The sequence below is a fragment of the Amborella trichopoda genome, chromosome 4 (genome assembly GCF_054954075.1).
Source record: "Amborella trichopoda isolate Santa Cruz 75 chromosome 4, AtrichopodaSantaCruz75HAP2 v2.0, whole genome shotgun sequence".
Lineage (NCBI taxonomy): Eukaryota > Viridiplantae > Streptophyta > Magnoliopsida > Amborellales > Amborellaceae > Amborella > Amborella trichopoda.
In genome coordinates, this window is record NC_142339.1 from 28,727,994 (window position 1) to 28,750,133 (window position 22,140).

The following is a 22,140-nucleotide window of genomic DNA, read 5'->3' on the forward strand; positions in this document are numbered from 1 at the left end:
CCAGCAACACCTAGGGGAGTAAAGTGCGTCATTGGTCAGGGAATTAGGTGTGGGGTGTACCAAGTCCTGGTAGGGTAATCTCAGGTATCTTCCAATAAGTCTTCTCAATAGTTTTAATTAATTTTCAGTATTATTGTCTATTTTCTGTATATTCCCAAGAACTTATTTTGTACAAAAATTATAGTGGAAGTTAGTTTTAAGGTCCTGGATAGTTTTCATTTCTCTTAGCAGTCAAAATAAAGATCTTGAGTTGTATCCAAGAGATTATTTTAATTTTACAGCAACATATTGTGGCTCGTGTAAGTGGAATTCAGGTATTTGGAATAAAAGCAAAATAAAAATTTTGAATTTAATACCTTGAGTTCCACATAGCCCCATCTTGCACTAAGCATCAAGGTTCTCATGCACATTAATTTCACACTTTCCATGAGGTTCTTCACACTCATCATCATGCTCACCAACAAATCACCATCATAAATACCATAGACCAACAAATGTGTTTTCAAAAATTTTGCATCCCCATATTCAAGGTCCAAAAGTCTATAGGCTTTGCTATGTTCAGCATAGCCCACAAAAGTACACTTGGCTTTTCTATCTTAAGGACAAAGAGCCTTACCAAACTACAAAACCCTAGACCTTGAGAAATCTTAAATAATTATCTCAAGTGGCAACTCCGCTTCAAAATCTTGATTCAGCAATTCTTCTCAGGAATTCTTCATGGAACCCATTTCTGTGAAGTTAGGAATCTCAATTTTTACATTTATTGAATCACGATTTGATTATTTTTTTATCCAAATTCCACAGCATCAAATACCACGGCTCATAGGTGCATGAAACTACAACTTGTCAAAAAGATAATTGGGTAAGAGATTTGGATTTGATTTAGATTACAAGAGAGAACATCACATAGACCCAAAGAAAGTCTCACCATCAACTATATATATCAAAATCATCAAGTATACATAAAATAATATTTACATGTTTCGCATTACAAGAGAGAACATCACTTAGACCCAAAGAAAGTCTCACCATCAACTATAGATATCAAAATCAAAATCTCATTTTCAAGTATATAGGAAATAATATTTGTATGCTTTGAAAGCGTAATCATGAATTCCAATGAAACATTTTGTTATTTCAAATTTATTATTATCTAATATATGATCGGAATTTAAGAACTCCATGAGTGGCTGCTACGTGTACTTAGAATCATTTCTATAGCCAGTGAAGCATTTTGTTATTTCAAATTTATTAGTATTATATTATTGGTGTTTAAGAACTCCATGAGTAACTTCTAAGTCTGAGAACCTAAAGTAGATATCTTTTTTTTTAATTTCATTATTAATGGAGCAAATATTTTGACTTTCTTCAATCGATCCAGAACCTTAGTAAGCCTCAGATCTAGTATAAGCCCACTTGACCATGATTCCAATTTCTGTCGCGAATTGTGATTAGGGCCACTTAATACATCGATTTCAATACAACAGAACCTTTGTTCAAGTCTTTAAGACAGTTGAGGATCTTGATTCTAATACATGGAGAATAATGGCTAAGCCTACTCAATATGTTGATTCCATTATTAAGGATTCTTGCTTAAGTTTACTCTAGAAAGTCGAACTGTTGATTTTTTGTTATGGATCGAACTTGTTGGGAGTGTGATCTCATAAAGTAGGAATCTCGATTCTAATTGAGTTCAAACTCTGTTCCAGAAAGGTATGAATCTCGATTCCATATGGGATGGAGCAAGATTCCAAAGAGGCAAGGAATCTCGATTCCATTGGGTTTGGAAAGCAATTCCCATAAAACAGAAATCTTGATTCTTGCAATTTGCATCGTATGGATGGCGATTCCAACAATAGTTAACTTCTAGCCGCCCACGATTTTGTGTTTCTAATTTCTAAATCAATTCCACATAGCACTTGTTTCCAACAACTATGTGGTACGTAAAATCCCCAAAATTGGAACAAAGCATTAAGTAAAGCACCCTTGTGCCATGCATTTGCACATGCATGCACGTGCACATTGCACGTTATGTATGCTGTTCTTAGAGTTAGTCTCCATCAAGAAAATAACCCAAACCATAAAGACCCATGGTTGTTTTGAAACACATTTTACACAAACATTGAACACACAGGGGAGTGCATTACCCACATCAAAGCCACCCTTGCGAAGATCCCCATATTCTTTCACCCCCTCATCCAAATGTCAACTAGCGTTCCAAGAAATCTAGAAAGATTCATGAAAATTCCTATGGTCTGGCTCTGGTACCACTAAGAAAATGCATTTTGTGGGATGTGATAAAGTTTGATTACCTAAAAAAGGCAGAGGTTTGGGCCTTCAAATTCTTAGCAAAACGAACACTACACTCTTGGGAAAATGGTGATGGAGATTTGCAACAAAATTGATCAATTGTTGCACAATGCTATCCTAAGCAGATATGGCACAGAACCCCAATGCCAGATTCCCTAAAGGTAACTGGTGCAAAAACACCACCAAAACGTGGAAGAGCATCTTTCCACATAGAGGGCAATTCCTCGAAAGAAGATATAAGGCCATCGAGATCTATAGAGCGCCCACTAACAACTAAGGGGGTGATGGGCAAGCCTTTTTGATTTCTCCACATACACCAATGATGGGAGCCACACATCTTGAAGAAAACCAAACCTATTTGAAGGCCTACCATCACAAGGAAAATCAATAACCAAGAAGCACAAGACCTATCATCCTACAGACCCTACAACCCTTTCTCTTTCAGGGTTTTAGCCAATAGAATATTATATGGACCTCTGGCTCCTTCTAGGTGTCCTCATTCTACCGCAGCCAAGGAAACATAACAAACACCCCTCCCATCCACAACAAAGTTTGGCTGCCACCCATCCCCACCAAAGTGAGAGCCTTCAATGGGCTAGTGGTCTCCAATCGAACACTAACTATAGACCAACTTCAAAGAACAGGTTTCTCCAAGTAGATATATTCTTTGCAAGGCAGCTAAGGAAATTCATCACCTTCATTCAGAGCATGGTCGCTGCTGCTCTTTTGGCCCAACTCCTCCAACTATTACAGTGGTCCTAGGTCAAATATTCTTGGGCTTTTCTCCCCATCCTTCCCTACAACTGGTTGTTTCCTTTGGAGGGCATCAGTCCTGTCCACCATATGGTTTCTTTGAGACAAAAGACAGAACTTTGACAGTACTGAAAGAATCTCGGCTGCCGCAGCTCTGCACATAACAATTTCTTGGGTGAAAAAAATACAAAGGCCTTTGAGTCCTTTTCAAGAGTGGGCTTCGATACCAACTGGGTAAACATTCCATTGCACAGACCTAAGAAACTACCAAGATCCACCCTTTGGAGACCTCCTGAACCCAACACCATCAAGCTCGATGTGGATGTAATTCCTTGGGCGACCAGGAAAACAGTGGTTTTGGTGGAATTTTCAAGATAATCACGGCAACACCATCCTCTCTTTCTCAGGGTTCATTGCTACTGCCAAATCCACAATGGCCAAATCCATCACTATTCTGGAAGGACTAAAAAGATTTGAACACAACTGGGGAGCTCACCTAGTTGTCAATGGAGAGTCCATGATTGTTAATTCTAGGGGGTCCATGTCCACGCCTTAGTCTTGGTGACTCTTCGCATGTTTAACGACATCTCTCACCCATGCAGGGTGATCTTGGCCTCCTTGCACCATATCCACATGGAGGTCAACTCAGTTGCTGACTCACTTGCAAGAACAGAGGTAGACCACAGACAACAGCGCAGCCGCGTGAAGCACACATCATGAGCTTCTGTTTCTGTCCATACCTTCGTAGTTCTGGTCCATATTTTCCAACAGAGTACCCTAGGTTTTTAATAACAGTGGGACCTACTAAGCCACATCTTTTGATTCCTTAACCTGTAAACATGAAAGGTACTGAGAGCACACACCGTCAACTTGTGGGTACTTTGTAACCAAAACTCGATTCGATAAATCTACACATGTAACTTTCTCAAAAAGAAAAAAACCTCCAATTAGAAAAGCATTATTGATGTGATTCTAGCAATATATCAAGTAAATTTTCAGATGTGATTCTAGCAATATATCAAAGCATTATTGATGAATTTTCAGATGTGATTCTAGCAATATCTCAAAGCAATATATCAAAGCATTACAGATGAATTTTCAGATGTGATTCTAGCAATATCTCAAAGCATTATTGATGAATTTTCAGATGTGATTCTAGCAATATATCAAGTAAAATTTAGAGTCTCAAGTCTTCTATTGCTGCTCAAAAGAAGTTGTTGCTTGCTACCAGTGTTGAAAATCAGTAATTTACTACCTAAGCTGATCCCCAAGTGTTTTTTCCATGATTAACCTCTTTGTTGGCACTAGCTCTTACTATTATCATTCTTTAGGGATTCATATCTATTTATCAGTGAAAGTTCAGGCTTCTTCACATTCAATTGGTGAACCAATAAATGTTACAATACTTCCCAGAGTACCATGAGGTTTATAGTATGGATTAGGTACAAACTGATTGATGCATATCAAGATGCCATTCTCTCAACCTCAACTTTTCCTGGACACTTTTCAACAACAACCGCAGGTTCAAACCTCAAGTACATATGTTTTGAGCAAAATGGAATTACATGATGAAACTAGATTTCCGGCTTGCGTATCTCTTGAAATAACTTCAGTCCAAGAAATAGAAGTAAAGAGACTATCAACCATTTGCATGGTGTACAAAAATGGAGAAGCAATTGAATGAACCTCTTATCAGGAAAGTACTGTAACATCAGAAGGGAAGAAACATGACCTTGTCCATTAGAAGTGTCTTCAATCTCTTGGTCTCCAACAAATGTTGCTCTCGCTCATTTGACAAAGCGGTTTCCATATTGTGAAGTTCCATGTGCAAATCAGAAATAATTTTCTCCTTTGCATTTAAGGATATCTCCAGGCTACTAGTATTCAAAGTCTCACTGCCATGTTCATTATGAATAATTAGCCCATTTCATCAGCTAATCAATCATGCAAAGCATTACACAAACAGCTATATTGAAAGGAAAAACACAATCCAGAAATTTGTCAATGCAGTTGTACAAAAAGGACAGCCCATCTACCTTAGGTCCCAATGATAGTGACAAAAAAATGTTAATTGGCTCACAAATAGAGTATAAATTAATAAAACAAGGAATTCTCTATGAGACAATAAGGTTCGACTTAAGAAGCATTGTAGCTAGAGCGAGGCGTGAAGAAATGTTATAGAAGAAAGAAACAAATAAGAGAGATAAGAGACTCCACAGGAAGTTCCGATTGTACAAATCTAACAAAGCATCAATGTAATGGCCAATATCGAATGTCATCGATGCCTTCAAAGAAGATAAGTAAATACATCCGAAACTACTGTTAGGACTTCAGATAAGGGACACATATGACCAGTCTACCAAAATATGCTCCAGCCCACTCATAGAATACAATATGACTGCAAATTGGTCATCACAATATGTGTCCAAAGGATAATGGACCTGAAATTCATTGGCCATGAGGATCTTGAGTCACATTAGCTTGGAAGTAACATAACAATTATCCTATACTCCACCTCTACACCGGATAGAGCTACCATGAACTGCATCTTACTCTTAAATATGACCTGCCTTTAAATTCTTTCAACATTTGAAGGGTAATAGGTACATATTGCTTTCCCTATGACAGTCCACCCCAATACATTTGGTTCTCTCATAGAACGTTAGGTTGGAAGCCATGCGATGACAACATTGTTTCCACAGTGCACATCGAAACAAAGATGGACCCAAATTCATCATCATGAAATTGAGTCAATTAGGTATAACCATTATCCGATAATTGCCTCCGCATAAGATCTAGCTACCACAATCAGCTTCTAATGTTTGACCCTAGATTAATATTTCAATATTTAACTTGTGATGTCTTATATGTTTCTTTTATTGTTACAAGAACGAAAAGGACGGACAGCAGTATCCACCTTCTCCCCATGGTTTGGCTTATTTGGAAGGATGGGGATGATCTTATTTGTTCAAACTTGATAAAGGTCATGCTCCTCAGTTTATTTATTTTAAAAAAAAGTTACTATTGGAGTTTTGACCAAGGATACAAGTATCGGCCTCCAATATTCCAAGTAATTCACTAATCGATAAAATATTTCAAGATAAACACTATTAATATAAATAGTATGAGTTTCTTCTCTATATAAAGTGCTGCAGTTGGAAGTTTCATAGATTTGCTAACAGGAATGCGAAATCTGCAAGCTATAAAGGCATTCTAAGTAATAAGGAAGGGCAGATCAATAAGCATTAAGCCCAAAACTTGGGGACTTGCAAATTAAAAATGGCCAAGCTTATATAAGACTAGCAGGATATGAGTTTAGAAGTTGTTTCTGTAAATGTTATAATATAGGATTAAAGTGCAGTAGCACATCCTATTAAAGATTATTAGGTTTCCATGTAGAAACTTATTGATTGTTTGTCAAATAAACTTTAGATAATTTATAGGTTAGCTAATTTAGTAATTGCTAAGCTAATATGGAAGTTGCCAGATATACCACTGGTCATTGGGATAGTAGGCTATCATAGTCTTTCTTTACTCTTTTATTTTAAAACTCGTTTCTCAGAATTTTCTTCCTTATAATATATTTTCGCACTTACTATATTTTGCTTTTTTTAAATATAAATATATTACATGTCCCTGCACCCAATTTTTTCAGAAACTTCCAAGTCTCATAATTGTATCCTGCTCGTGTTTGACTTCCATGTATAAGTCTTGATAATATAGTTCCAGGTACTTCTTCATCTGATTCATGACTTATCTCTTCCATAATCAAAGGGCAACACTTGCAAATGCTTATTAACTGTTTTCTTCATGAATTTCTTATACTAAAATGGGAGGCTTTGCTTCACCAGAAAGCCCAAGTCATATGTAAGTAATCAACCATAAATGTAACATAATACCCATGTTCATACAGAATCAATGCTATTAAAAACACACCGGACTGGCCAGTCCGACCAATTCGACCAGCCAATGGTCAGAGCAATGAATTGGTAACTGCCCAAACTGGATAGAACTGGACAGAAACGGTATGAACCAGTCAGTTCAACTGGTTCAAAAGGTTGAACCGGCCGAAGTAAAGTACTTCAGAGCGGTTTTGAACAGTTTTCACATATTATACATTTAACAGATCTAACCAAAGAAACAGCCAGGCAGGTGCCCTCACAGGGCTGATGACCAATCCATAATAACATTGTATAGTATAGATGGAAGCAAAATCCATTTATCAGATTGAGGAACTAAATAAAATATTAAAAGATAACTTAGGAAATATACCCCAAAAAACAATGGCTTTCTTTAATCCTGAACTCCAGATAATTAAAATTTAGACTAAATAAAGGCATATTTTTACAAATCCATATTTAGGTTACTAGCAAATTTGTTCACCATTAAGTCGATTTCCCCTAAAGTATTTGCGTAGAAGGCCTACGCACTTCATTCATAGTGCAACAAAAAAATAACCAATTTCTCTTCAAAAAAAAAATTTTCTTCTGAAACTGCCTATATGTTGAGAGAAATCATTTACATCAAGTTGCAGAAAAGGCAGACAGACATGGATGTAAAGACTTACATACTTCACTTTGCAATGTTGTTCTCATCACTTTATAAGAGCAAATGGGACACCCTTCAGAGACCAACTACTAATAATACACATACAAGCTTTTGGACCTTATCCATCCCCTTATGATCAACTACATCATTAAGATGAGTTCACTCAAACAAAATCACATGCCTTTTCCAAGGACCATTGTGAAAGTAGTTGCCCGCTTTCCCCATCCATATCTGAACTGCAATCATGTGGTAATTACAAGTTTTCCAATTCAAAGTTCCCCTCTACATGAATTCCAGCAACTCTGAAAGATATAAGAGGCATGACCTGCTCAACCCTTCTAAATGGTCTATTAGGAATATTCTTATGAAATCTAACAAGAAAACTTCTATCAGCCTCCATTAAATAGTCCAAATTAGGTTAAATTACCCCTTAGCTTTCTGAAGCATTCAAGGAAAATTATCAAAGAACCAATACTTTATTCACAATTGTCTTTGAAATTCATGAAAGGAAACTGTGAGAAATCCTCAACCCCAGACAACTGCATCTTATCATATATCAAGGCCACCTTCACTTCTTTGTAGAGGATGCTTCCAAATAGCAATTTCAATCAGTAAGCAATCCCTTCCTTGTTGGTATGTTTGCTGATGTTCAAGAGCCCTCCCTTTCATTGAACATTTGTGATAATTCAAAATGTCGTCCACTTACAAAATATTAGCAGCATGTAGGACAAAAAAGTTAAATGACAATTTAGTACACCCTATCAATATTTCTCTTTTGCTTTGAAGTTCCGCTATAGAACGATAATAACTATCTCAAATTCAGTAATAAACAAAAGAGAAAAAATAATACATTCAAATAACGCATACAAAATAAATAAGCCAACTACATGTCTTATAAGCCTGTCGTTGGCAACCAGAAATAACAAACATGCAACATCACACCTTTTCTTTTTCTCATCTTCTTGGTTTGTTGCTTGTAATTGAGCGCGTAGGAGTTCCTGAATAGGAACAAGATCTGATTAGATTGCAGGTAACTTGTTTAAAAGATGTAATACCCATTAACTGGTAAACATAATAACATAGATATAATGTGGCAATCTTCAAGCATGCAACAGCTTAAGACCAAACATTACCACAATACTGAGTCAGGTAACATGGTAGATAATTAAAAGATATTTTTGATCTCATAGATCTGCCCTGAGATGGAGGACTTTGCTCGGTTGTATGCTCTCTGTCAAGACATCAGAGGAAGTCAAGACATCATAGGTGGTATCGAACATGGAGAAAAACTTATTAACAACTGGTCTCCAGCAAACAGTGAGCCTGTGACAAGAGCTAAACCCTGAGTCCATCAAGGCCCGAAAAGGGAAGAAATCTTCTAGTTCCTGAAATTATGTACCAAATTGTTGAAGGAGATCTAAGCATGTCTTTTTTACCAATGGGAAGGGTTACTAACAATTTTAACCGAATCTGAACAGAGGTGAGATACAGCCCAATATCCCCAAGTTCGGCATGCTAACACACCAAGCTATAACCTTAAGATAAAAAAGTAAAGGTTTGCAGCAGCACTTATCCCAACAGAGGAATCTAAATCACTGACAATGGAGAGGAAAATCAAACACATTTCCATGACACATGTAATTCCCTCACACATTTATTTCGTATTTATCAATGCAACCTGGAAGAATTTGTAGCTTTCCAAGACATTCAATGTTTGAAGGCTTTATAGCATAATCTGCAGACCTGATTGCAAGATTTACAGTGTCCTTCAAACATTCATTGAGAGAAATGAAACGAGCAGGCTGATGCACTGCCATGAGGATTCAATTGAAGGACGAGACCCAAAATGCTTGATTTTGTTCCCCAAAAACAATAATGTTCCCTCTCGACGTACATCTTGTTAATACTTGCACCTATCTTCTATAAATTCTGAGAAATGACAATTTTTTAAAACACACTTCACAAAGGGCAGAAAAAAGATGATTATTTTCAACCAATACTTATTGTGAGGCTAAATGGAAGACAGGATGAGAGAACCAAACAGCACATATGAAATGGCCAAAACGAACAAAAGTATGATTTATTAACTACAGCTAAACAATCAGAAAATTGCATCTAAACAATCCTGTTTTTGAAAAGTAACTAACTAAACAAATACAGAAATTAAATTCAGTTATTGTAAATTCCTACTGAGAAAGAACATGCTTAATCCTGCCATTGCGGCAGTAATGGCCAGTGTCCCAAACAAATTCCACTGAATTGAAGTAACCTAAATCAACAATTTGAAAGCATGGAATAAAGAATATATATCTTGAATCTTGAATTTCATTCATGAAACCTGAGATGTTCAATTGAAAGTTCTTATTCCATCACATCCACAAAAGTCGTAATGATAAAAATGCAAATAACAATCTTAGCCAAACTGGCCCTCATGTAGCACAATACAAAGTTACTAACAAATTTACATCCACTCTCTAAATTATGAAATGGCTAAGCCACCAGTTAAATTCATGCAGTTCACTTCAGACTTTTCTAAGAGGATCATAACAAGTTCTAGATTGGGAGGATGATGCCTTTTCATGCATCAACACTACAGAAGTCAGTTTATTGTTCTTTATTTTCATCATTTAAGTTTTTAATATTTAGCGAACTGCAGCAATATGTTAGTGGCGGGTGGCACTCAACCATCCCCGAACAAGTGAATAAAAAACTCATTTTCAACTAGGAAACACTCACCTTGAGTCACCCAGTTGCCATGTTTTATGAATGAAAAACTCAGCATGCGCCCTTTTCTGGTTATATATATATATATATATACACATAAATGGTGTTTTCCAACGTGGTAAGAATGAGATCTAACTTGCTGACAACCTGGACTTGAATCCCAATACATAGACTAGTTTTCTAATGTTTCAAAAATTTGGAAAAATTTATTAATTGTTTAATTAGGCTGGTTGGCTCGGTTTTGACAGTGACCGAGTTAAGTTTCATTGAGTTTTAGTTTTTTATATACTGATATGAAATATCACTTTACATGGTAAGAGATATGTACGAGGGAGAGCGAACTAGTATGAGGACAACTATTGGAGAGAAGTTCGTTTTAAATGACATAGGCCCAAATCAGGCGGTTAGCATTGAATCCATATATATTTGTTTTGGTTTTGGAAGAGTTAACTAGATGTCTACAAGATGACACACCATGGTATGTGTTGCTCACGGATGACTTAGTTTTGTTTGATGAGTTTAGAGACGACGACAATGCAAAGTCATGACTTTGGAGAGATGCTCTAAAATCCAATATCTTAAAATTAGCTGGACTAAGAAAGAATATATCAAATGCAATTTCAGTAATAATAGAGGGTAGAAATGAGGTAGCAGTCAACATTGATGGCCAAGAAGTAACTAAAAAAGATTATTTTTGATATACTCGGTCAATAATCCATAAAAATGGAGAGACTTAGAAAGATGTTGAACATAGAATTAGAGCTGGGTGGCCAAAGTGGAGATGTGCTTCCAGAGTTTTATGTAATCGCCACATACAAATGAAACTGAAAGAGAAGTTCTATAGACCTACTGTAAGAACAACCATGCTTTATGGGATGGCACGTCAAGAAACAACATTTTCTTAAAATGAGTATACTTGAGATGAGGATATTGCGATGGATGAGTGGCAAGACAAGAGAAGATAGAATTCAAAATGAATACATTTGACGCAATTTAGGGGTTGCTCCAGTAGGTAATAAGATGAGGGAAAGTAAACTTAAGTGAGCTGGCCATATGCAGTGTCAACTTAGAGCAAATACGGTTCAGAGGGCAATGTGGTTCAAGTGGAATGCTCTAAAGCAGCGGGGGGAAGGTCCAAAAAGACATGGATGGAAGTACTGAGAATAGATATACTGACTTATGGTCTGATTAAGGGTATAGCCCTTGATAGAGCGGAATGGTGGAACACGATTCGTGCCGCCGACTCCAAATAGTTGGAATAAGGCTCAGATAATGTTGATGATGATATAAACTATCACTTCATGAGATGTGAAACAAGGTACCAAAATATTTCTAATATCAAATAAATGAAAGGGTAATAAATCGATATAAAACTCGAAAATATGTAACATATAATCTGCAACTGGTATTCTAAAAAAAATTCTTATTTTCTACATCAGTTAATCTGTAAAGATATGGCTCTTTGTTGCAACTTTTCAATTGATTGCTAAAGATAACATTTTGTTCTTTAATTCTTTTCAATTGATTGCTATAGATAACATTTTGTTCTTTAATAATTGTATGTATACCTTTTCCCTTTCAAGACTAAGAAGCCGTGCTTGAGCTCGTTCGACCTCATCCATTAGAAGATTGACTTCTGTTTGCTTTGCTGCCCTTTCCTCCTCTAAAATAAATAATAGAAAAGAGTCAATTCAATCATTTCAGTCCAAGATATATGTAACAGAAATACACCAAAGAAGAGTATCACAGTTGCAGTTATATGTGCCACTTTCCAGAAATACCAGATTGAGGTTATACTTTGACAAGGATAAGAATCCCATGGGATACCATTCAGCAAGTTACCTGAACGAGCGCTGAAGTCAAACAATTGTTTCTGTCCAAGTTCATGTAACTTTTGCATATTTGAGACACTTGCTTTTTCTTTATGTAATTGATCAAGCAAGAGACGCTGCCTGCTACCCACGAACAAAATGGTCAAAACATGATAAAATAATCATGATGCGAAGTGATTTCCAGATAAATCCAAAAGCAATATCAATCAAGGGAAAAGAAAAAAGGTCAATATCAACTCTAATTGATGCACCATCATCACTTATCATGCAGCAACTATATAATGTAAGGGAACATAATATATTGCCAGCAGTAGTTTGTATTGACAAATATCTGAATGAATAAATTCAGCTCCATATTGTCATCAATTGTCAGGACGTGGTTTGAAGTAGGGAGAAAAGATATCGGGACTTATGACCTCACTGAGGGTATGGCTCTTAATAGAGCAGAATGGCAGACCAGGATTCATATAGGCAACCCCAATCGGTTAGAAAAAGGCTTTGACGATGATGATGATGATTCTCATCAATTGTCAAAAATTAGCATGGTGGTAAGGGACATACTTCGAATGAGTCAGGTCCCAAATTTAGTATCACCTAATTACCTGCTACATCCAAGACATGATTTTGGCGAAAACCTATACTTTCTATGTAAAGCAAAGAGAAAAAGAAGGAACAAGGATATCATATCAAACCAAAATAAGAAATGAGGAATTGTAGGATACCTTTCTTCCAAAAGATCAAGTGTTTTCTGGTTCTCTTCTGCCAAGCTACGCTGTTTCATTTCCACGATCTCCTTCACTTTTTCTTCCATCTAATCATCAAAAAGAGACAATCATTCCCCATGTATAGAAAGTGTTGGTCACAGATCTTACAAGAATTCCAATGCATGACACAAGTGAAAATGCAGCAAATCAAGGAGAAAATCTTATATTATAGCTCAAGTGAATTGGTTTTAAGAAACCAAAAACAAAAGAACCAACCATAGCAACTACTGATCAATGTCATCATGTTTGAGCCTGTAGTGAGATAGATATGTACATGCAAGAAGAAGCAATAGATTGAATATAACCAGATATATAGGCATTACCGCAAACAAGAATGACTATCAAGTTGACCATGTGAAAGGCAGTCAGATTTTGACAAATGTCTTCTCTTGTCATCAAATAGAAAGTTTTAGTATGTAACCTCAGATGATAAAGAAGTGTGATGTACAACAAACAAAACACCTTTTGTTGGTTTATGTTGTCAGATAGCAGCTTAACTTTTCATAGTAATGCCCTTTTTAAACTTTTAACAATTGATAGTATGTTTATTTTTTTTGAGGAAAAGGTTAACTGTATATATAGAGTAAAAGGAATTACATAAGGACGAAACTCAAGACGACATCCCACAAGTTAGGTACTCATATTACATCAATTACTGTTGGAGGGGAGATAGAGTAAAGAAAAGAGGGTAAAGAGAAAGAAAGCGACGGTAGTCAGTAGATATGCTAGGATTAAGAGAGTATTTGCAACAAAGAGGACCCAATGATAGGTGCTAAGAAAAACGGCGAATCCACTTACACAAGGGAAAAAATATGTGCAACAGTGAGAAGTTTTGCCAGGGGTGACAGCAAAGACAAAATTGGAAAAAGAGAACTGAAAAAGGAATTTGTTCTTGAGGAGGCTCTTGGCATGCTTCCGCCTTGAAAATGTCGCATGCTTCACAGGGCTTTGACGGGTCTTCGAGTTCGCTTATCCAAGGTTGCAGTAACTCGCTCAAAAGGCAAAGACAAATTTGAAGAAAGAGAACTGAAAGAGGAATTTGTTCTTGAAAAGGCTCTTGGGATGCTTCTGCCTTGAGAACGTCACATGCTTCGCAGGGCTTTGACGGGTTTTCGACTTCATGTATCCGAGGTTGCAGTGGCTCGCTCGAACGAAGTGTACCTAGAGGAAGAGAGGAAAGGGAGAGAAAAGAAGAGAAATGGAGGAAAGGAAAAGAGAGATATAAAGGAGGGAATATATGGAAAGGAGATGGGTTTGGGAGAAAGAAAGGTGGGGGCAGTGAGATGAACGAAGGGGGGAGGGAGAGAAGTGAGGATGAAGATAGAGGAAGAAGCGAGAAGGAGAAAAGGTGGTAGAAAGAAATGTCTCTCAAAGAGTGAATGGAAATGAGGGGAGTAAGGGAAGGAAGAAAAAATGGGAAAAAGAAAACAGATGAAAGGAGGGAGGGGGATAGGGGAAAGGGAGAAAGAAGAGAGAGTAGTTGAATACAAAGGCAGATGAATAGACAAGGGGGTAGAGCGAGAGGTGAGAGAGACAGAAAGGTAAGGAATGAGAATATGCTTAAAAAAACCTATATATTTTTTCTCCCTTATTTCTGAATTTTTTTCCTGTTTTTTTTTTTCCCCCCTTTTTTCCCTCCTTTTCTTGTTTTTGGAGGGAGAACGGGAATGAGGTGTATAACGAGGAAGAAAGTAGAAAAAGGAGAAGAGCGAGAGAGGAGAGGGGAGGTACAAGGGGGGTAGGGTTGCACTTGTACCTTGTACTGCTCCTTCCTTTGCCAACCCATCTGCTTCTGAGTTAGCCTCTCAAAGAATATGTCTGAAAGCTACACATGGGAGAGAGCTGCAGAGAAAGTAAATATGTTCAAATATTGAATAGAGCCGCCAAGGTGGTTGTTGGTGAGTGGCCCATTGAATGGTGTTGCTGGAGTTTGATTCAACAATCAGTCCTTGAGTCATAGGCCCGAGGTGAGCCACTTGTTTAAGGCCCTTCAAGGGCAGCCAAAGCCTCTGCAGTGGTGTTGTCCTTAACACCGTTGAACTGAGAGAAAGTAAGGAGAGTGCTAGAGGCATCTGCAAGCGTGACTCCAATTCCAAAAAACCTTGAATTCCCGAGGGATGACCCATTTGTGTTGAGTTTAAGGAAACCAGGTGTGGGGGGTGGGGGAAGCTGCTCTAGGTCTCATGGTAGGAGTAAATAAGTTTACGAGGCATTCCCAGTTGATCAGGAAGTGGGTGATGTGGATAGAGACAAATGTTGGTATGAGTTTGGCCCATAGGGAGATGAGAGTTGTGATGGAATCAAAGATGGAAAGTTGGTGTTGGCTCTTCACAGTACCTCTAAAATTTATTAATTCCTCTCAAGCCATATGCTCCAAAGCAAGGCCGCAACCAAGAGATGCCAAAGTTTTTTGCCATTTCTTGAGAAAGGTGGGGAAAAGGGGGATTCGAAAAGATTGTTCAAGGTCAGGGGGGTAACCCACTGAAGGCCAAAAAACTGGATGGCCCAACCCAGAAAGCCACCAATTCAAAAGCAATCTTATATGACATCTAAATTGCCATCAGATGGCTTGTACCAAAAAACTGGATGGCCAACCAAATTTTGATAACCAGAAGGGAGATGAGCAACCTCTTGCAGCCTCAATGTCAAGAAGGATAAAAAAATGTTCAAATAATACCTCAGCAAGGAACCTTACAGCTTCATACTGTTATAATATTTTTACTCTACCCTTTGATAAACTGGCCCTCTCTAGGTAGCTATTGATCATTTCCTGCCTAGATATCTTCCTCGCCCTGCTTCCAGTGGTTTTGTCATGTTATACCAACCAACTCTAGTTCTAGGATTCCTCTAACAAAGATGACCTAGCTCCTATGGGCAATAAGCACATAACAACCTCCCGAACGTTCTTTCCCTTTCGGTTGACAAATCGCCTTCACATTTCAAGTTTGTTATCTAAGATTAGCCCTCGCATGGCATTTTTCTTTTACTACCAGTGAGACCACTCCCATCCCTCTCCAAATACATTGTGATTCAAAATGGGGATCAATCATTGCTCTAGAGCAATAATCAATAGACACCCAAAAATCATTTCCAGATCCTCCACCAAATCATTGTCCAGTTCCATCAGTGAACCACAAGCCTCTCTAATGCCCCCTAAAGTGGCAAGACACATTTTTCTACTGCCTTGCCTCCCTAAAGCAGAGGCCTTGGCACTTGTTTATCGTGGTTTTTGTACAGCTTTGCTAGCTGAAAGGAGGGGTTCAGAGCACTCCAAGGAAGGTTTTAAACAAGGACCCAATTTCTATGTGGCCAGCCCGCATATTGTAGAAATGCGGGCTTGGCAATAAACATATTTTTTAAACATAATTTGATCCTAATTTTTAGTGAATATATAATCTTTACCATGGAGATCATGAATATGAAAGAAAAAAAAATTTTGAAAACTAGAAATAATAATTATATTAAAAAATATTTGGACCGTTAGTTGCCCTTGTTTTTAGATGGACCATCTAGTTACATCTGCTTTATACCTCTGGACTGTATATTGTAGAAATGCAGTCCAGCCCGCATGAAACAATTTCCCTTTAAATAATCACCCCAACTAATGCTAGGGCATTTCCTACCCATGGAGGGAATACCCTGACAGGACCCTCAATGCTTTATATTAAACTCATAATAAAGCAAGGGGAAAAGATGGCTCTACCCAGGAGAAGAATCAGAGCTGAAAAACGAAGCGCTTACTTGACAAGGAGATAGGGAACCATAAAACCTTTATCAAGGTTTTGCATCATTGGACCCCAATTTCATGGTGGGGACTCCATCCATAATTGGAGTGAGGGAGAGTTTTTCACCTGAAGCTCCCAAGAAAGGGTGAGCACGTAAATTAAATATTTCAAAAAAGCATAAAAACATATTTCAAAGGAAAAATAACTTCAAAATATAGTTAAAAATCTTTTTATGCTAGAATTTTTCAAATTTGGTCAAGAATGACAATGTTCCCCTTACTTACCTTGTGATGCATTTTATAGGCCCTCCAAAAATGGAGCCTGCCATAGAGGCGAAGAGGATCTTCCTCAAATACACTAGGGGAAAGATTTTTCAAGAATGGGAAGTGCATTTCCAATAAAAGGGGAACACAATAGGAGTGCTTTCCTTTATCCAAACATCACGACCAGTGGCAAGAGTGGGAGTGCCACCTTTCACATTGTTTGAAGACATTTTTCAGCACCATGGGTCCCCGATGCGGAATAAAAGAGAAAAGCCGGTCAATAAAGCTTGACAAACAGTGGAAATTTTGACAATCTCATAATGGCTCAAGAACTCGTCAAGAACTTCATAAGGACTCCAAAAAACATCCTGCCAAGTTTCGTCGCATTCCGACATATCTAAGGCAGTGCAGACGAAGAAACATTTTGGCAGAATCAACCTCTAGCACCCTAAAATGGACCTCTATAAATCGAACCCTACTTTCAGAGCATCAAACGACCGTGGGACCACTGCCATTGGATCCGGCACAGTTGAAAAGCTCCAAAGGTCAAATTTTAGCTTAAACGAACACTACAAGAAGAAGTTATGGATAAAAGACCGAAACAGGAGAAGCTGCACATTATTCCCGTATGGCCACCCTGCAACTAACTCCATTAAAGCACAGTTACGAATAATGAACTTGCAACGTCCATATCTCCCTCGTCCGAGATCGAATCGCACTCAAAAATTTTGGAGCGTGTTCGTCTCGTCGAAACGAGCGTTTTGATATATGGTACGTTCCGTGACGAGGTCGAAGCAGGGAGAAAAGCTAAAGAGAAGTTCGCAATTCGAAGAAACATGTTACAGATTTCCTGCCGTACATCCGGTCACTCGAGCGCCAATCACAGCACCCACGAGCCCGATCGACGTGCGACCAATTGCATCGCGTGCGTAAGGTCTATGGCTATCACTGGTCCGAAACCCGCACGTGATGAACGGTTGGATTTCGTACAAGATCAACTCGAAGTCACTGCTGATTCCAGCAGGCGGAATTCCAAATTCCGGCCAAAAGTTCAAGATTGTCAAATCTTCGTTCAGGCACCAAATCGCGTCCCGTTTGTTGCAATGCGATCGTGCTAACATGCTCAGTGCAATTCAGCGAAGAAATCGAAGAAAAACATCAAGATGAAGACGCACTATCAATCAAAAGTTTTCAAGATCTATTCAAATTTCAAGTTATGTGATCATGTCTTTAAGGTGTGATTCATGGATTAAAGTTATTATCAAAATGATCGTAGCATTGAGCCCTACCCGATGGCAATCATCTTTCGTTCATTCGAATGCCGGATCATCAATGGATCGTCCGAGAAAAATCAAGAACGCCCCTGATTCTCAACAGGGATTGTTTTGGAATTTCTCCAACTGTTAGGCAGGGGCAAATCAGTCAATTTGTACCCTATTTTTTTATTTTTGATTTTCAAATAAATTGTGATTATCATCAATTAGGGTTAGTTTTGGGTAATCCACCCACGTTTTAGGCCTAGTCTATAAATACATGCTATGCCTCATTGAGAAAGGGCTGCCAAGCTGGAAAAATCCTTGTACAAGGACCTTCGATCCTGCTTTTGATCATCAATAAAAGTTAGGGTTTTCACTTAAATTTTGGAATGCACGTCTTGAAGAGAGAGAGGTGAGAGAAAGTTTAGAGTAGTACCCATCCTATCTTCAAGGTATTTTCTCTCTCTTCCGTTCTTCTTTCTCTTCGATTCTCTTTTTCTCTCTTTCTCCCTCTCTTTTCTCTTTCTTTTTCTTCTTCTTTGTCTTTGGTCGTCTCTGCTGTGTCTTTCTCAGAGGCCATGCACAGCAGTGGTAGTGTTGTGCATGCCTCTTTCTCCTCTCATTGGCCCACACACGGCGTTAGTCGCTGCTGCGCGCAACAGTTTGGAAACACACGACGAGCCGTGCCATACCCAAGCGGCGGGCCGGGCTCTCGTCTCAGGACTAATGTCACGAACGGCGATGCTCATCACCGACCAAAGACAGCCTTGTCCTTTCCTCACTGATCGCAGACAGCGATACTTACCGCCATCCATAAAAGTCCTATCTGTGCCCTGCACCTTCTGCAGACGGCGATGCCTATCGCAGTCCACAGACATCTTCTGCGCCTTGCACCTGTCGCAGACGGCGATGCTCATCGTCGCTCGCGAAAGGTTGTTGCCACTTCGTTCGTCACAAGCGGTAGGGTTCACCATCGTCTATGAATGTTCTTCTGCCCTTCTCTCCCGCGTCAACGACGACGGCGGCCAATGCCGTCTACCAACCCTTGTTTATCTCTCAGCCGTGTGCATTAGTACCTATCACCGCCTGCAAAGGGTCGTTGCTGCTTTCCCGCGTCACCGACGACGATGGCCAATGCTGTTTGCAGTTCACTACTCACCCCTCCACCACGAGCAGCAGTGTCCAGCGTCGTCCAGGGGCCACGACACTATTACTCCCTGGCTGTGCATGGCGATGCCTAACGCCGTCGAGACCTTCCTACTCCTTCGTCTCGCGTCTTCTCTCCGATCTCTTCTCTTCTCTTTCCTTCTCCTCTTGCTTGGCTAAAGGACAGACTCGATCTAGCACTGTCATAACGGTCTGGCTGTCGAGCAGTATTGTCGTCGTGCTGGTCAAGAGTACCATGCCCGTCTTGCTGCCACACCAGATTAGGACGGTCATATCGGCCTTGGTTTTGAGTAGTATTGTCGTCGTGCCCGTCTGGCTACCACTCTGAGTCAGTCATTGTACTGGTCCAGCTATCATGCTAGCCTCGTTCCCTTGTCAAGTCCTCTTGTCTTCTTCATCACTATAATTTCTCATCCGCTCCTCTGCATCTGAATGTGCACATCTGTGCATGTTCGCCCCAAGACAAAGGTGGGTTCCTCAGCCTACTTGTCTTGCAAATTAAGTATGTTAGTGCTTTGCAGAAAACAAGGAGATTGGAGGTCAAAGGAAGCGATTCCGAACCAGTTGAAGCAGCTAGAGGGCTTTCCATCGTGATCTAAGAGGGCGTCCGCGCGAGTCAGCCCGAGTAAGTCACGGACCCAAGTGAGGTTGGTCCCCACCTCACGTTTAAAATTCCTCTCTCACCAGTTGAGCACCTGCCCTTGTTCTGTGAACAAAGTTCCCGAGAGAGCGATCTCAGGTCCTGGGTCTTCTGAACTTGAGACACAAGTCACCCGATCACCTAGATCCGAGGGGGCGAGATCGAGGCATCAGACCAGTTTGGCGACTCTACGAGGGACTTACTACCCCTTTGTCGGTTCGCTCTTGCTTGATCGGCATCACCTTTTATTTCTGCACTGCATTCTATGGCATCTGGGTTATTCAACCCGTTCATCAGAGTTGGGGATTTTCTCATCCCCGCACTCGTGACCGTCCCGGATTTTCTCATCCCTTTTGTCGAATTTTCTCAAAGTCCCGCTGGATTACCCAAAACTAACATGGGTGGATTACCCAAAACTCAGATTTTAGACTAGGGCTAAAACGTGGGTAGATTACCCAAAACTAACCCTAATTGATGATAATTACAATTTATTTGAAAATAAAAAATAAAAAAATAGGGTACAAAATTATTGATTTGCCCCCCCCCTAACAATTGGAGAAATTCCAAAACAGTCACTGCTGAGAACCAAGGACATTCTTGATTCTTCTCGAACGATCCATTGACGATCCAGCATCTGAATGAACAAAAGATGATTGTCATCGTGTAGGGCTCGATGCGACAATCATTTTGATAATAATTTTAAGCCATGAATCACACTTTAAAGTGATCACATAACTTGAAATTTGAATAGATCTTGAAAACTTTTGATTGATAGTGCATCCTTATCTTGATGTTTTTCTTCGATTTCTTTGCTGAATTGCACTGCACATGTTACCATGATCGTGTTGCAACAAACGGGACGCGATTTGGTTCCCGAACGAAGATTTGAGGATCTTGAACTTTTGGCCGGAATTTGGATTCCGGCTGTCGAAATTAGCAGTGACTTCGACTTGATCTTGTACAAAATCCGACCGATCATCACGCACGGGGTTCGAACCAGTCATAGCCACGGACCTTACGCACGAGATGCAACTGGTCTCACGTCGATCGGGCTCACGGGCATTGTGATTTGGCCGCTCGAGTGACCGTAGGTACTTTTAGAAACTTCTCTCTAGCTTTTCTCCCTGCTCCGACATCGTCACGAGACGTGTCGCATATCAAACGCTCATTTCGACAAGATGAACACGCTCCAACAAGTTTGAGCGCGATCCGATCTCGGACCAGGGAGATATAAACATTGCAAGTTAATTGTTCGTGACTGTGCTTTAATGGACTTTATTTGCAGGGTGGCCGTACGGGAATAGTGTGCGGCTCCTCCTGCTTCGGTCTTTTACCCATAACTTCTTCTTGGAGTGTCTGCTTAAGCTGAAATTTGAGCCCTGTTTTCAACACTGCCGGATGCAATAGAGGTGGTCCTACGACCATTTGATGCTCCGAAAGTAGGGTTCCAGTTATAGAGGTCTATTTCATGGTGTTAAAGGCTGATTCTGTCGAAATGTTTCTTCGTCTGCACTGCCTTAGACATATCGGAATGCGACGAAACTTGGCAGAAAGCTTTTTGGAGTCCTTATGAAGATCTTGACCAGTTCTGGGGTCAGACTATCGAAAGTTCCACTATTTGTCAAGCTTTATTGACCGGTTTTTCTCTTTTATTCCGCATCGGGCACCCATGGTGCATATAACCCCAATAATACCAACTCCATCTATCTAGGACCATTGAGGCTCTTTAGACGCTTCTCAAGCCTCTTCCCATCACCTCATAAGCTACTTCAATGGAACAGAGTTGAAATACAGTGCCTCAAACACATCATCAGGACCTCCATTACTAATGTTGCACCCAAATAACAGGCAGTCCAATTCCAGATGACTTTAGTATCCTCTGTCCTTGTTCAACCAGAACTAAGTTGTGGCACCCTCCCACTACAACGAAATTTTCCCTGGCCTTTATTTCTATCAAACATCTGTGACAGTTAATTCCTCATTAGTTGGCATGCCAAGTCCAATTGCAACACAGAGTCGGACCGCAAGGATGGACAGTTTGCTCTGCTAACCCTCTATGCTAGGAGGGAAGGCTCCTCGGTTCTACACATGTTCAAACCCATATATGATGTCCTTCCTTTTGGGTTTAAAACTTTCTTGTAATTATTTCAACTCAATT

The 22,140-nt window shown here is 39.4% G+C and overlaps 1 protein-coding gene across 6 annotated transcripts in view; it reads right to left on the bottom strand.

The window, feature by feature from the left end:
• Window positions 1-22,140, bottom strand: part of LOC18421745 (protein CASP) — a 73,199-nt gene that overhangs the window by 36,745 nt on the left and 14,314 nt on the right. For all 6 annotated transcript variants that reach the window (XM_011622038.3, XM_011622034.3, XM_006826550.4 and 3 more), the window contains 5 exons: window positions 12,890-12,978; window positions 12,178-12,287; window positions 11,904-11,998; window positions 8,554-8,609; window positions 4,796-4,958 (listed from right to left, as the gene is read on the bottom strand). In XM_011622038.3, the coding sequence (XP_011620340.1) occupies window positions 4,796-4,958; window positions 8,554-8,609; window positions 11,904-11,998; window positions 12,178-12,287; window positions 12,890-12,978 (513 nt within the window). The remainder of the gene's footprint in view (window positions 1-4,795; window positions 4,959-8,553; window positions 8,610-11,903; window positions 11,999-12,177; window positions 12,288-12,889; window positions 12,979-22,140) is intronic.